Source organism: Pogona vitticeps, chromosome 6, assembly GCF_051106095.1.
Source record: "Pogona vitticeps strain Pit_001003342236 chromosome 6, PviZW2.1, whole genome shotgun sequence".
NCBI lineage: Eukaryota > Metazoa > Chordata > Lepidosauria > Squamata > Agamidae > Pogona > Pogona vitticeps.
The window spans coordinates 88047163-88064096 of NC_135788.1; the positions used below are offsets into that span (position 1 = coordinate 88047163).

Consider the following 16934-nt stretch of genomic DNA (forward strand, 5'->3'; position numbering starts at 1 on the left):
TAGACACCTCTGCACTATTCCTAGTATAGTATTTTAGACAGAGATCTCTAAAATACTAAGGATCCACATTCATAGGTGTTGCCAAGGGCGGGTATATCACTGTTAATGGAATTTTACACTAGAAGTACAAGAAGTTAACTGTTGAATTTCTTCGTCCAGCACATTCTGCACACAAAGGACACTTTTGGCATCTTTAGAATACATTTATTATTTTCTCTTGTTAACTTGCTTTGGATTAAATGCAATTCACATAATCATATATAAAAATAATGTATACAAAGTAGCAACCATATAGGGCATTGTGGTCTTCCCCTATATGATTCAAGGCATTTTTAAAAACTCAATATGATTGCACACATTCAATTCGCCTCCTAACACCCCATCCCGCCACCCCCCACCCCCCCAGTATATTGAATCTGTGTGCGAAGTTGCTATGCCGAGAGTGTACTGTCATCATTTTTAGCTGCTTTTAAGTTAAGGAGAAAGCAGTGGTAACCTAAATCTAGAACTTGGGCTTCTATGCAATTATGTAGCTTTCAGGTCTGGAACAGGATGATACGGGAAGCGGGGAAGTTGGCCTTAGCATTGCTCTACCTTTTTGAAAGTTTAGTTTCATCCTAGCAGATTTGTTGTGTAGGCCCATCAACATTGCCAGAGAGCGTGCACTTGCTGCTGTGGAATTTGCATGCTGGAGTGAAGGGGAGGTGCAAGAATGCATCTTTGCTATGGTTCTTTGCATAACCAGTGTGCTCTGCAGGCACAAACTTCTCTAGGGACCTAGATTTGTGCCAAGATGTGGCCAGATTACAGGAAGCAAAGGTGTAATGATCTCCATCCACAAAGGATGGAGGGGATGAATGACAAATTCATTCCCTTTACATAGCGTTGGAGTTTTCATAACCTATTTCCCCATCCCTCAGAGGTAAAAAACTAAAAATGTAGAATGCATAGGACCAGTTCACAGGTGGAAGAGGGGGGCAGCTACAGGGTAGGATCTTTATGGAGCAAGGTTGCTGAAGGATTTTGATCATGTGCTTGCTAGGGTGATGCAGACGGCTTGCCTTTACAGGTACAGAAGTATCCTGTTGTAGAATCCTTCCAAAATCTGATCCCACATTAATCTCTGTGCAGAGACACTGCCCAGTCCTAATTAGCATCACTTTCACTCTATATTTGTTCTGTCTGGTTGTAGAAGGGGTTTCAAGAGTACAGATCTGAGAAGCAGAAGAGAAAGACAGTACCCGGGGCAATATCTGTATGGTGCTGAAAAAGCACCAGTGAAAACCCCACACATAAGGGAGACCTCTTGTGGCAAGAAAATGAACAGCAACTGCAACACCCAGTTGATTGTCACAAAACCTCTTGCACTTGCTTGCATCAGAGTGAGTTGTTTAAAAGTGCCAAAGGGACACCTGTGCTTAAAAACAAAACAAAACAAAAACACCCCCCCCCAAAAAAAATCCTGAGATGCTGTTCCAGTGCCCAGGTCTGCTCCCTTAGGTTGCTTGTGCTACAACAAAAGGTCTCTATATTTTCAAGCATGGTTAGGCAATGTGTGGCTCCCTAGATGTTCTTGGGCTGTAACCCTTGCAGCCCTAGGCAGCATGATGAGGGGAGCTGCAGTCCAATAACATGTCGAAGGCCCCAGGTTGTCCACCCCTGCTTTAAGGAAACATAACCACCATAAAGAACCAGCTGAATTGTCCATGCATATTTGGTCAGCTTTGCATGCTTCTTTTTCACTTTCTGCCACCATCAAATAGCACAACAGCCCTGCTAAGGTACTCAAGAGTGTGCTGTCAGAAATCTCCAGCTGTAGGGAAGCAGCAGGCCTGGCCTATCTACAGGCCTGCGCCCAGATAATGTGGAAAACAGAACTGCAGAGGCTATGAGCCACTGAAGCCAACTCACTTTGCTTCATAGACTGAAGTGCTGTCTGCAGTTTGGGTTTCAGAGTACTGGAACTGCAGGACACCTCCAAGGAAAGTTAAAAGTGCTCCTGTTCTGTACAGGGTGCTTGCTGAGACCCAGGAACAGCCCAAAGTCCTCTGTAACCTACTGATTAGGTAGCCCTGTTGCATCATGTTAGAATGGCTTAAAGGATCCTGAGGTTACACATTCCTGGGCCACCCCCTTTCTATGAGCACACAAGCATTTCTGTTGACAAACAGCACCTTTCATGTCGTGAGGGAAGAAAAGAGAATCGGCCTGAAAACTCCACACCACATCTCTTCTGGGCCAGATGGAACACCGGAGAGTTAAAGCAGAATAAAGGGCTCAGCAGCAGGATGTATGCGAAGGACACAGGGCCAGCTGAGTGAAAAGGTTGGTGGGAACAGGAATCCATACCCTGCTGAGTTACCTGCTTCTTGTTCAAAGGAGGCCCCAGCTGCAAAGAGTCCTCTGCTGTAGAAGGTGCTTCTGACCAGTTTGGTGGTCATGGTGTAGTTGGAGTTGCCTTTGAGCACCATTGGCTATTTCCTTGTGGTACAGAGTAGAACCTCTTTCCCCACTAGAACCGGAATTCTAGGGTGAGCAAGGAGATTGTTTTGGAGTTCAGAATTAAGCACGATGGGTCCGACGGACTAACTGGCATGGATTCCATGTGCAAAAGCCCACAGGTGGCTTTAAAAGCAGCAGGGATAAAAACCAGCATGCCCTGCACCCTCCCCTTCTTCCTTGGATAGCTTTTGTTCCAGGCCTGTTGACGATGAACCCCCTGAGTTCTTGCCTCACCCTGCAGAACTAAGGCTTGGCTGGTTGTTTTTATTTGTGGCTGTCACAGTGAGATGTCGGAGGTCACCTGTAGAGTCTGCCCAGCAATCCGTTTTCTGCCACTGTGCCGGCCGGTGTCCCCCCGTCGATATGGCTGGTTCCGTAGGCCTGCCACAGAAGAAAGCATAAAGCTTTATTATACTGCTTAGAGAGTAGTGTATGTAACATACGCATGAGCTCCACACACACACACAACTACAAATAATTGTAATGCAGAACATATCAAATGCTTTGAAAGAAGGGTTTATCAGAACATGCAAGAAAGCTGGCATACACTATCACAAATATGTCCAGTTATATAATCAAGCAAAGGTTCTGATTTGTCAAGATTCTTACAAGAATTAATGTTCAAGATGGCCTACAACTATCCTTGTGGAAGGCATGCATCCCTCTCTCAGCCTTAATAGGCTTACTAAGGGAATTAAGAAGGTGGGACCATGTGCTATACCCTGATGTCTTGGGGGGGGGAGGGATGATAATGACAAAAGACAAACATGCTTCATATACCATTATTGTCAACCACATGTTCTTAAAGAAACCCAACCCTTCTGTGCCCTTGATACCTAAAGCCACAAGCTAGAGGGGGCTCTCTTCATTGAAGCTGGCATCACAGAAGAGACGTGATGAGCGTTTGCCCGTCCGAGCGGTAAAAGGAACTGTCTTCAGAGCTGAAGAATGTATAGTTCCAGGAAAACATCAAGGAGAGAAAGAAGGGAAACAAGAAGAAAGAGAGAGAAAAAGAAGAGCAGAAGGCAAGCAAGTGAGGACAGATCCTAAAGAGAAGCACAGGATCTCCAATTGTATACGCACCTAGAGCGGTTTATCTGTTACACATGCCTTTCCCTCCCCCAAATCCTGGAAATGGTCATCCGGCAACAGCACGGCTACTCTTACTGCTGCACTTTGCAGCAATTCATAAAAATAGACTAGTTCACTTGTAGAAAACAGACAAAGTGTAAGAAGGGCAGAGCAACGGGTGCATGTGCTTCTGTGAAGCTGACCTTAGAGTAAATTGACTGGCAGTGGCAGAAACATCCTTTGCAGCCTGGCCCCCAACCAATACTGCTGGGTATGAATGTTTGTGGCTGTGTATCTTCCACAAAACCTGAAAGATCTAGACATGACTTTGCAAGGTGACTCCAGTGTTCCACCCTATTCATGGTAGATGGAACTGATTAAAACTAAAAATAAAACCATTCATTATTAACTGATTGCCTAGAAAGCTTGCAACTCCAGTTATAAAAACGTAGCACAATGCCCAGTCATATGAGCTACTGTTAGAATTGTGCTAAACTAACATTTGTTCTCAACAGAGACAGCATGGGTCCAGACAAATAAAACAAGGTACCAGTTTGCTTTCTTCCTGGCACCCATAACTTCACAAGGAGGTTATCAAAAGTGCATGTGGACCAAACAGTGAATTCTATCATCAATTACTCTGCTTCCCCAAATACATCTGGGTGGCTGCAGGGATAGTGGTTTGGGTCACAGAGAACTACCTTCCCCATGCAGTGAGACTCTAGGAAGCTCCCACCTGTTTTCTACAGAAGATCTGCAAAGATTTGAGAGTCCACTGGTAAACCAAAGAGGTCTCCTCACCTGTAATAATGTCTTCAATAGCTCCATCCTTCTCTTCGTAAATGAGGGGCTCCTTTACCATCTGCTTCTTCTTCAGCTCTGCTATGAGATCCATTTGCTGACGCTGCTGACGTTTATGGGTGGGGGACTGGCAAAAGAGAGAAATGGTTCCTGAGATCTCTTGCTCTCTCTCTCACACACAAATCCCTGACATTTGAGATGCCTGGGTGGAAGACAACCCTCCCATCAGGCAGCTGTTTGTGGTACTGGGTAGCGCTGCTACTGCTGCTAGACATCAATTCTAGTATGAGGTACTTGCCTTTTTAACTCATCTATTCACAACAAAATTCACAGATAGCAGATAAATATGCTTTTTAAAAATGAAAAAAGTACAACAAATAGGATGAAAGAAACAACCCACTAGTAAGAATTAGGACTTAAACATAAAACCCTAATGGACAACAATTTGTATTTGTCAGGGTCACTTTGAGGAAAGGGTTTGGTGGGAGAATATGTTCCACTCTGCTCTGAAAGAGACACCTAACCAGACCTAGCCATCAAATCTTCCATCACTCCTGTCACAATCCTCAGTTTTTTTAAAAAAAAATCCTCTCATTTTATGTTTCTGTAACTTCAGAACCAAACGAGAACCACAGCATGACTGCCCATCTATTCAATGTTTCTTTTCCTAAATCTGTGTTTTCTGTGCGTCAATCTCTATGAAGGATAGCACCTGTTCTCAGAAAGTGTGTAGAACAAATATAGAAAGATAAGAGCTGTAGCACCTGAAAAGACATAGATTCATTTCAGGGTAAGCTCTTGTGAATTACAAATCTCTCCTTCAGATACACAGATTGTAATAGGTCACTTAGAGTACATGGTGGGAGAACAAATGGCCTATTTGGAAAAAAAAAAGAGGGTGACAGTACCTTTGGTAATGAACCCTCCCTTTATCAATGGGCACAAATTTCAATTGTCATTGCCACCCTCTTTTCCTGACAGCACATGTTTCTCTCCCCCCCCCCCCAATAGACTCTCTCTCTATAAACCTGTAGCTTAACTATAAAGTTCCATGTGTCTGAGGGAATGGCTTGTAATCCAGAAAAGCTCACACTGAAATAAATCTGTGAGTCTTAAAGGTGCCACAACTCTTTTGTTGTTATTTTTTTGTTATATATGCTGGAGCAGACTAACATGGCCACCTCTATAAAAACTGTCAGGAAACAGGTACTGGAATACATTCTTTTAAAAAATTCAGAAAGCAAGGGGATCATTGGCCACATTTACATTTGATCCCTTATTTCAGTGGCAGAATATGGTTTAGTGTGGAATTCTAGCGATTTGAACTCGAGGCAGAAAGGAGAAAGGCCGAGGGGGGAGGAAAGGAAAAGTAAGAAAAAATATCCATGCACATACCTTTGGTGGCCCCTGCTCCTCTTTCTTGGGGAAATCCAACTCCTCCTCTTTGGCAGCTGCTTCCTGCTTCTTCCACAACAGGATATCATCCTCTGCTTTCTTTTCATGAGACAAAAAAGGAGAGATGTGACCTTCAGCAGCCACAAATACAAGCAAAATGACAGAACTCTTCCCCCTCTCACAAGCCCTTCCTTTTCTTCCTCCTGAAAACTCGACTATACCTTGTGGAGAGTTTTTTCCCCCCAAATCACAGCATGTGTTCCTCCAACCCTAATCTCTAGTCTTCAGGGTACTATGAATTATTGGTTGAAATCCTACTGCTTAGCACAATAAGCTGCACCTAGAGTAGGTCCATTGAATCAAGGGAACTGAACAGGGGAGTTTGACTCACCAAATCTCCACTGATTCAGTGGGCCCCCTCTAGTGCAGCTTACTAAACTGAATTACAGGATTTTCAGCCACAAACTGATAGAAGCATGGTCATTCACTATTCCCTACTCCCATTTCCCTCCTCACCATCCCCCACTGCCAGAACTAACACCCTCAACATACAGTGGCTTCAACTGCCCTCAACAGGTCCTGCACGCTCATGTTTCCTTAGTGGCTGTTTAGATTCCCCCCCCCCCCCAGCTACTTTTCTATTACATTTACAAACTAACGATACTTTTCTCTGTAATGAGATAGTAACCCAGGTATGCAGAAACAACGGTTCAGTTTTGCTTAGGCATAGGACCAATACAGCTCAGAAGAAGAAGGAATTAAAATGATCATGCTGACAAATCCAGTTGTAGGTGTATTTAGAAATACTGGGGCAGCAGATAAAGGACAAAATAGATTCTCTGGACAATCAAACATTGTGACCTGAGATAAATTTCAGAAACACTTTTTTGCTTATTCTACACCTGTTATTCCAGGCCCTAAATTGTCCACCATTACTATTAATAGTAGGAAGTGATTAAGTCAGAAAGTGATTTTTTAAAAAATCAGAAGTTTAGAGGCACACTTGTTTCCTTGTTTCCTATAGCAATGTCCACAGCTGCTGATCACTCTTTTATTACAGATGTTATCCTAAAATGATGGCAAAATCTCAATAAAAAGAGGAGATGCTAATGCAATAGGTAAGTAAATGCACCCATCCGAACACTTTGAAAGAGAGACCAGTAGCCTCAGCCTCATCATTCCTCTATGCATACACCAAATTCAACACCGAATAACAAAAGTTATTTTATTAGCAATTTTGATTATCCAGAACACGGCCAAACAGCCCAAAAACTCCAAAATTTTATATATTTTAAGAATGTGATGTATTCCTTACATATCACTACATCAGTGTTTACAAAATTCCTGTCAAGTGAGGCAGTATTGAGAGGCCACTGTGGTGCAGTGATTAAAAGTCATAGACTTGGATTCAGGAGACCTGGGCTCAAACGTCCCTGAACAGTTACTCCCTGGGTAACCTTGGGCCAGCCACAGTTTCTCAACGTGACCTCACAGGGTTGTTCTCAGGTTAAAGAAGAGAAAGTGGAATACCATGAAAGCTGCTTTGAACGTAGTGAAAGAAATATGAAATATAAATGTAACACGTATAAATAAAAAGTAACAATAAAACTATGTTGACCACAAATGTAGGACTGGAACCAAGGATGCTTTTAGTGGAGGATTTTATCCTGCAGCCAGCCTGCCTCAAACACAACATTTGACAGGGGCCCAGATGATGATGGCTTCTGTTTGTAACCCACACTGCTCCCCCAACACTTCCATCCTTTTCCAACTGAGAAAAAGAGGGGAAAGATGAAACCGCCTTTTAACTAGCAGCATTAACAGCATTAATTGTCTCTGGAAGGATCCTGAGACAAAGTTGTGAGGGACGGCATCTTGTGAGTTTGCAACCCAAGTGAGACATTAGTTGCAATACCTCAAATAAGAAACATGGCTCTTACCTTGTACGCTTTGACAAAACGAACAAACGTGGGGAAGAACATGGTTGGAGGGGTGGTTTTAGGGTTCTCACCAAAGAACTCCACTGTTGATTCATAGGCCTCCTACACAGCAAGGGGAAAAATACCTCAGAATTATACCCAACAGCACCAGAGTAGCTGTGACAGTGACAAATGGGTTTACCTTCTTCCTTGATACCTGTGGATGATTTAGGGCCAATTTCAAAATTTACGCTGTTAACTTGTTTTTATAAAGAAAAGTGAAGAGCTCTGCGCAACTTTAGAGAACACATTTAATATGGCCTTTTCCTGGCCTACAAAACATAAAGCATTACCCTTCAATGGCAGGGAAACATATGTATATTTTATATAAACAGACCTAATTCAAAGTAGGTCATAAACACATGCAACATGAACAATGTCCAGTCACAATACCTATTATCATTTATTTTCATCCTTCAACTGCTATTTTAAAAAGCAAAGGACAAGCAACTGGTGCCTCAACAGAATTTAACCACCATTCCCACCCCATCCCCTATTGTTTATGTGCCTCCATATATTTGTTTGCACATGTAAGGCTTGACACAAATCTTAATTATCCCTTTGGATTGTGCATGCAACAAAACCTGTCAGTAGCCATTCAGGCACATTAGCCTGAAAACTCTAAAAGCAGTAAAAAATCTAATGTTGCCCCCTAGCTTGCTATATGAAGAACAGAGTGATTCACCCCACCCCAAACATTGGCAAGCTCTGTTTCAGGTCCCTCTATATTTTCCAGTTGTCCTGACAACAGCTCCTCACCTGTGCAGTTTTGCTGTCTGCCTGGAGTTTCTCCATGACCTCTGTGTTGGCCTTGAGGAAGTCCTTCAGCACAGCACTGTCATCCTGGCGCATAAACTCTTTGCGTGTTAGCTCCATGCCTCTCTGTAAGCCTCGCACATCTTGGAACACACTGTCCAGTGACACTACAAAGGAACAAATGAGAGAAAGGCAGAAGAAAGAAGAGTGAGGCGTTGTGGATCAAGTCAATTTGTCCCCCTTGGGGAGACATTTTGGAACCAATTTTGTAGAGTAGGTCAGCTTTCCTACTCAGCCCCATCCTCCCATACAAACCCTAGGGCCCAAGAGAGATGGAGCAGCATCCCATTCTTCACTGCGAAGGTGACTCACTGCTCCCCTCCTGCCTACAACCCACCGGCTCCACACCTGTGGCTGCTTTGTCTAGGAAATGCAGTTCACTGGAGAAGTTCAGAAGGTCAGGATATTTCTCCTGGATCACACGCACTATGTAATGTAGCAGCGTCTGCTTCCGATCTGTTGATTTCATATCTAAAAGCTGCAGAGAGAAACAGAAACAAAATAGTGTCAAAATAAAGGACCCACGTTCTAACACCATACCTACCCTTACATTTGCTTGTATTTGCCTCCGACAGCTGTCATTGCTTACTCCCTGCCTTTGGATCCTGCAACACACAAACTGTAGCCCTGACACTACATTGTTCTTAGCTCTGATAAACTTGCTCTATCCATCTTCTGAGCAGCCAAGAAAGGAGAACCTTCCTTGTTATGCTGAAAGTTTTAGTAAATCATAGGAAAGTTGGAGCTTTTGGGGGGAATAGTCCAGACTTAATAATTTACCTTCTCCCCAACTTGGCCCTCAGATATTATTGAACTACAAGCCCCATCACCAAAGCAGTAATTTGTACTGTGTGTGGATGATGGAAATCATAGTCCTGAAGCCTTGATATTGGGAAAATCAGATTCAATTCCTTCAAACCAAATTCTCTGCCAGAGTTTTCTGCTGTGAAAAGGAAAAAGCTCAGAGACACCGAGACACTCTATTCCTAATCAAATCTGATCTATATCTGCTACTGATCCAAGGCTAGGGAGGTATCCTGTACATCAGTGATTCTCAGCCTTTTTTTTTTTTTTTGGCAACGGCCATAGACACAATATGAAACAAATATAGGACAAATCATAAATATATAAGTTGCAGAACAAACTTTATAAGATGGTGTGTGAACAATTGTTTCCAGACTGTTTCCAGACGTGCCAGGGGCCCCCGGGGGCAATGTGGCCCCCATTGAGAAGGGTTACCCCACATCATGGTCATGCACTCGAAGATTTTCTTGGGTTGTTTTGTCAAAATTAATAGCTCAATAAATAATCTACAATGTTTGACCGTGCAATGCTTCATAACTAGTTATCTAGGTATCAACTAGGTTTCACGCCTAATGGCAACTTACTGCATCAAGGCTCTGCAACCGGAACCCATAGGCTGCTCCCCGTTTGCTGCTGTTCAGGTAATTCCCAAATGCAAGGACAATCTATGGAGAAACAGACAAGCAATCAAAATAAATTGTAAAAGGCTGGAATGGCCTGCTCCTCTCCATTAAGCCAACCTATTGAGGACTCAGAACATAGAGGGAACAATGAGATGTAACACAGATATTGAGTTAATTTCTGTTCTTTTATATAAATGGCCCACATCAAAAGGAAAATTTAGGTCCCATGACAGTGACATGTTTTGTTGTTTTTATTGTTCTGTTATTTGATTCTTTGCAGCTACTGATTTTGTGGTGTTGTTTATTTTTATTGTAAACCGCCTGGGGACTTTTAAAATGAATAGTGTAACAGGAATGTTTTGAAATAAGTAAAATACATTATCAAAGACAAACTTATCACTAATTGCTTCCTAGATTCTCCTGAGGCTAAAGGCAAGTTCAAGAGCCATCGTAGTGTAGTGTAGAGCAGATGTCCCCAACCCTCGGTCCGCGGCCCGGTGCCGGTCTGTGGCCTAAGCTGGACCAGGCTGTGGAAAGAGACCTCCCACCCCAACCCTGCATGCACTGCCCCTCCGCACAGCCCGTTCGCTCCTGCGTGCCCGCATGAGCACTGCGCCGCTCTTTGCGCATATGCACAAGTGTGAGGTCACCCACGCAAGAGCACATGTGCTCCTTTGTGCATGCGCACAAGCGCGGAGGGCTGCCTTCCCCAGCCAGTCCACAGGGCTAAAAAGGTTGGGGACTGCTGGTGTAGAATATTAGATTAAGATTCATGAGACCTGGGTTCAAAACCCTGGCCAGTTGTGAAAATTCACTGGGCGGACAATGGTAAACCACCCTTTGAATATTTCACAAATCTCAAAAACTCTGTGCTGGTCATAAGTTGTAAGTGACTTGATGGCAGAGAAGAACAGCAAAAAAAGCAAATCCACATATTACACATGTACTGCAATTTAATTTAAAACAGCGCAGATTCACTCAGCTCTTCTGGAACTAAAGGAGACAAGCCAAAGGTGTGTAGGACCTAATTAGATACTTGCTGTAAGTGAAATTATGGGCGACCAAACTGGTTCAGAAAACAAGAAGGGCAGTGTGTATGGACACTAGATCTTCTGCTCTGGTACTACCATGTAGCTTACCACCTGGCATAGCTGACTAGAGGCAAAGTTTCTATGCACAGTTAAAACCACGGATGCAGTGCTACTTGTTTACAGTCACCAACTTAGATGGCTGTAAAAACTAGGCAAATTAATGCATTATGAGGCTATCAATGGCTATTAACCATGGTAACTACATGCTCTTTCCAGGACTAGGGAACCATATTTCCAGTTTTTAGGGAGCAAGAGGACAAGAGTGCCAATGACTCTGTGCACGGTTTGCTGACTTCCCAGAGGTATGTGGCTAGTCACTTTGGAAAGTATGATCCTGGCTATCTTCTGATGCAGCACAGCACAGCAGTTCCCCAGCTGCATCCCAGAACATGGTAGGGCACTTCCAGAAACCAATCAATAAATCATAAAAACCACAATTCCTATGATTCCAAAGTCCTCCTCACATAAGAAGACTTTCTGACACCTCCCTGTCTGTATCACTGCTTTAGTTTGCCTTCCTTCACACTGGCCTGAGCTAAGTTAAGTAATTTTGCTCTACTCTGTCACTCTTCCATTTCTGATGCAGATACAACAGTATAAGCCATAGGTTCTGTTTGCATTTTTCCATCTGGAAGTAAAGTTCAAATTAGTGACTAATGTGCAATTTTTCTTACTCTTCCATGCTCAAAAATACAAACCCTTTTCACATGAAGTTGTGGGCCATTACTTCTAGTTCGGGGAGGAAAGGGAATACCACATAGACAACATTGCTTAGTGTATGTTTGACATACATTAAGACCCCCATAGCCGGGTGGTGGTGGTGGTTGGTTCCAAGCTCTCTGCAGATGCTGAAAACCACAGATAATAGTAAATACTATACATACCATAGTAAAAGAAGAAAATCCAGAAAAAAGTATTTTCACCATGTATTACCAGAAATGGCCACAAAAGGGAGCCAGATATCGTGCTATGTATTTATCCACAACAAGAATACATTGTATGGTCTCTGGTTCCCTCTTGTGGCCAGTTCTGATAAATACATGGCAGAAATACTTTTTTTCTAGGTTTAAAAATATTTTAATATTTTCAGACCGCAGATAAGTGAAACCATGGATAGTGATCCCATGGATACGGGGGTCCTACTATACTGGCTGGTGGCTCTAGAAGACTTAATAATAATTCATGAAGGAATCTCACCTCCAAAATCTGGCGCAGTTTGGTGGAAGACTTGAGGGACATCGAAGCAGCAATGACGGCATTCAGTTGCTGAAACAAGCCAATGACAACATAGTCAGTTCTCCTTCTTTGCCCAACATCTTTAATCCCCATTTTCAATGTCCTCCCAAACAAGTGTACCAGTTGGAGCTAGCCCTACATTTGAAGCACTCAGTTCAAATTCTAAACTCATCAGACTTTGAAAAGTTCAGATTGCAAGTTTTAGAATTGGTCATCCAGTGTAAGGGAGCAAATGCTGGATTTTCGTGGTTGGGATAGAGTGGAGGGCCTGATGAAGCCAAGGCCCAAACTTTAGGTTGGGGTGGGGAACATGTTCCTTTCTTCACGCACCTCGTGTATAGCTCAAACGCTTCCTCCTGATCATTGACATTGCTGGTTAGGTCTGATAGGAACTGCAAGCCACAACAAAATTTAGGGAACCACAGATTCCCCACCCTGCTTAAAATAAATGTCTTATATTGACTTGCCATCTTCATTCTATCAAAAAATTGCTCTCTGTTTTATGTTATAGTTGTCTACAGTTTTCTACAGCACTGGCAAACAGCCCAGAACTATGACCTTGAATACTCAAGCTTGGAATCTTTTTTGACTTTCCTTTTTTCCCTCTCTGAGAACTGGCTAAAACATAGACAAATTAACCCTGAAACATCTAACAAAGACAATTCATCTTGGAATATATATCTGGCTAATGTGGACCTATACGAACCAATAAAAACATTTGGATGTATCCTGGGTTCTGAATCTGACTGGAACACAGGCCAGGATAGAACCAATACCGGAGTGGACTGTTCTTGGGGCTGAATTACAAAACATATTAGGCCATGAATGAACAGCCCAGTGAACATCGAGTGAACTGGGATGTAAACCTACGTCTGAGACTGGATTAAAAATTAACCCTAAAGATGATCAATCTATTAAAGTGGAATTATTGAAGCAATTATTGATGGAACTGGACTGATTGCTTTAAGCTACTGGACATCCTTCACTTGGAATACAAGTACTTGACATCTGGGGACATAATGCTATAACAAGGAAAATTTTAGGATGAAACAAAATCTACCTTTCAAGCAATTTTAGAAATAGTGAGATCCCACAATGAAAAGGCGAAATTATTCAAGGAGCAACTAAGGAAGGACTATATTCAACAGGAGACAGGGAATAACGAACAAGGAAATGTGAGGGTGGTGGATGATGTATGCCAACCAAAGGAAGGGCTGGAGAAAATGCAGGAGATTTAATTCTAACCCTGGAGCCAAGGAGAATTTTAGGTGTGCTAAGATAAGGGGAGAGAATCAGCAGAATTAGTTTAAAAATAGTCTGGAAGAACTATTGGAGATAGATCAAGTGCATAAAATGATCTCAGACGATACAAGGGATGACATAATTTTTAGAGTGATAGGAATAAGAATTGGGAAAAGACAAACAAGAGAAAAAGCTACTTGGAAAAGATGTAAAGAAAAAAAAAATATTAAGGTGGCCCTCAATGTTGACACCTAACTTCTGGAATTGTAAGGGGACATATATATTAGAAAGGGAATTGAACTGAAATAAGGGATCATTAATCAGGGCAAAGGCATAATAATGGTGGTTCTTAATGTGAATTGAAGCTAGATATAAGAAAGAGGTAAAACAAATAGTACTTAATTAACATATATTAGATATGATATTGATATAGACATGACGGAAAATGTGGAGATAGAAATGGCTAAACAATTATATGAAGAAAATTATTTATATAAAATACAAAGTTGGTTGGTTAAATTGTCTTAAAATTATATAGATTTGAAACCAGATATGTTATTAGAGGATTCTGAGAACATTGTATACTATGAGAGCAATATTATGATACTGTACTAGCCAACATGGTACACTAAAATACACATACGATTGGTTTAAATGCTTAAAAAATGTATAGCTTCTGAAGGGACAATTAAGACACCAAGATGCAAAAACAAATAATTATAAGCAACCCATGTAACACAATATTTTACAAGCACGAATTAAATGTAGATATATTGAAAAATTCATAAAATATTATATATAAAAAAGAAATTTCTGATTTTTAATCATCAAACTGTGAATTTATATACTCTACATAAACTAGGCAGAAAACTCATGGTCAGACAGGCTGGGTATGTCTCACCCAAAATTCCAGTGCGAGGTCCACACCCCCAATGCTTAGAAAACACAAAAGGCTGTGTTTCCTAAGTATTATTATTCTAGTTGCCCGGTATGCCAGGAGTTGAGTATTAGACAGTCCTGCTTGTTGTGTCATATTAATCCTGCAAAGGCATGGGCCCACAAGCACTCTAAATACAAGTGATGAATGCTGTGGATCCTTTTTCCTGCTCTGCTTTTAACACAGCAGCTCTTCACTTTGGACCACCAAGCAGAATTCCGCACAGAGTTGGCAAGGCTTAGCGATGCCTCAGCGAGCAGTTAGCCTGAGCTACAGGTGCCCAGAAGACAATGCTGTCATTAGTAGCAATTTCTGTACCCATGGCTGGCTCCCAGTTCAACACACATGAGGTGTGCTGGATGAAAAGGGGGGGGGCAAAATTCTTTCCATGGAAGAGGACAATGCCTCAACCATAATTCGCATATAGGAGGCCTCATTTTGCTGCTGAAATTCCCTCTTCCAAACAGACATTCTCCTCTCCACAACTGAGCACCAACAGTGGGTTAAGGGTGGCTGTGATCTTTTCAAGAGACCACAACTGAAATACACTAATTACCTCCCTACCTGAAGAATTTCTTCCTATTACCAATGCAATTGCTTAATTTAAAAAAAAAAAAACACTCCTAATTGCTGCTTCTGATCCCACATGTGCCCGATTTTCTCTCTCTGCCCCAACAATACAGAGCAGATGAATGCGTTTTGCTGTGTTTGGCCGTGTGCCTTCAGCCTATGAGAAGCTGTATGTTGCCTTCTGCTCACGCCAAGCCACCAGAGCAAGCTGATAGACATTTTTACATCCTGAAAGTGTGCTAAGTATTCCCTATTGAAAAATCACAATATATAACCATCATCTTTTTGTGCTGAATTTTTGGACCTGGCCAGCACAGCTTTCCCTCTTTCACCCCCACCCCCCTCCCCATTCCGCCCCCCTGCCCATTGCTTCATCCCAGTCACTACAGAGCTGCTCCTATCAGTTCCTTACAGGCAGGAGAAGCTGTACGGTATCTCCAAAGTTGCCTAGAAAGGTCATGATGTTCATGCGTTCTGCCAGGCGGGGTATCTTGCTGAACTTGATCATGAACTGGTCTTCATCTGAAAGCTCCTCAAGTGGACGCTGCTCCTTCTCATACTTGCGGATCATGGTCAGCTCGTATTCGGTGGGGATGAAGCGCATCAGCAACTCCAGAAAATCAAGGCTGAGGGACTGCAAGTCATACCTGAATGGAAGTAATACAAGTGAGGACTTATTGGTTAGGTGAGAGTTGTCCACCGAGCTTTCTTAAGAAAATCAGCTTCATTATAATGTTTCATTAGTACCACAACTTCCAGTCATTGACATAAAGCAAGACCCTCATCCCTTTTTCCGGTGACTATGCCAACTTGCAGATTTTAATCTCCTAACAGGGTTTAAAACAATAGACAATAATGGTTTTGATTTCTTAACAGTGTTTGAAATAATATTTCAAAAGCTACTGATGGAGCTCCATTGAGCCAGTTTATCCCAGCAACAAAACAAGAAAATTAAAATTCAGGTGGCAGGTTGTATCAGGTCAACGTAAATGCTGGAAAGGTGGATCAGGTGTCTCTCCCCCACGCAAACTTCTCAAGTTCTTTACCTTTTCTCTACTACAGAACACTCTTCCCCTGAACCTGTACAAAGGCTACTTTACTCATGTCCTACTAAATCATCAACAATTCCTACTGGTTGACCCACCTTTTAAATCAAGAATACCTTCAATTTTCATTGCCTCAGTATGCATGCATGTGTGCAGGAGAACTTCAGAAGGTCACTTTTTATACTATAACTCCTTGGTTTCTGGGTTCTGTAATCCAAAACAACTATCTCAACCTCTATCCACCCTACTGGGAACCTGAATTGGTAAGAAAAAAGATTCTTAAGTTTCTGTCTATTACTCACGTCTGGATGGCTTTGCATATGCTGTCAATGGTGAGCCCCCCTTTGCGGAGTGTAATGGCCAGATTTTTTGCCCGGTTACATTCAATCAGTGTCACTTTACTGGGGGCCTTCTGGGCCACTTTTGCCTTCAAAGTACTGATTTCCCTGGCAGGGCCTTGAGCCCTGGTTTTGAACTGTTCCTCAAAGTCATTCATGTCCAGCTCCTGCACCAAGAGGAAGTCAAAAATGATCATACAGCATGGATTGGATAACCAGGGAAGGAGAACAAAAAGAAGGAAAGGAGAATTAAAAAACTCAGCCTGGAGGTACCTGGAGGATTTTCTCATCATTGAGTTCATTGAAAACAGTCCCATTGATCTGGTTAGGTTTCAGGGCCACCCAGTTGAAGATGGGCATTCGGAATTTTGTCTGAATTGGCTTCTTGATCTTTACAGCTGCAAAAGGAGAAGCAAGCCTGTGAGAATCTATATGTACCACCTTCACCCAAAATTGGAGACTTCTCTCTTTCTGAGCCTATCT

General features: G+C 42.3%; 1 protein-coding gene across 7 annotated transcripts in view; it reads right to left on the reverse strand.

Moving 5' to 3' along the window:
* Positions 1 to 182: 182 nt before the first annotated feature.
* Positions 183 to 16934, reverse strand: part of FMNL1 (formin like 1) — a 96267-nt gene continuing 79515 nt past the window's right edge. For 5 of the 7 annotated variants that reach the window (XM_078377809.1, XM_020797985.3, XM_073004154.2 and 2 more), the window contains 11 exons: positions 16725 to 16849; positions 16416 to 16618; positions 15480 to 15714; positions 12280 to 12348; positions 9953 to 10033; positions 8913 to 9042; positions 8508 to 8671; positions 7710 to 7811; positions 5770 to 5868; positions 4375 to 4501; positions 183 to 2883 (listed from right to left, as the gene is read on the reverse strand). In XM_078377809.1, coding sequence (XP_078233935.1) covers positions 2780 to 2883; positions 4375 to 4501; positions 5770 to 5868; positions 7710 to 7811; positions 8508 to 8671; positions 8913 to 9042; positions 9953 to 10033; positions 12280 to 12348; positions 15480 to 15714; positions 16416 to 16618; positions 16725 to 16849 — 1439 coding nt within the window. In that variant the 3' untranslated portion in view covers positions 183 to 2779. Of the gene's footprint in view, positions 2884 to 3338; positions 3444 to 4374; positions 4502 to 5769; positions 5869 to 7709; positions 7812 to 8507; positions 8672 to 8912; positions 9043 to 9952; positions 10034 to 12279; positions 12349 to 15479; positions 15715 to 16415; positions 16619 to 16724; positions 16850 to 16934 lie in introns of all 7 variants that reach the window. The other 2 variants (XM_073004155.2, XM_073004157.2) reach the window with 2 other exon arrangements.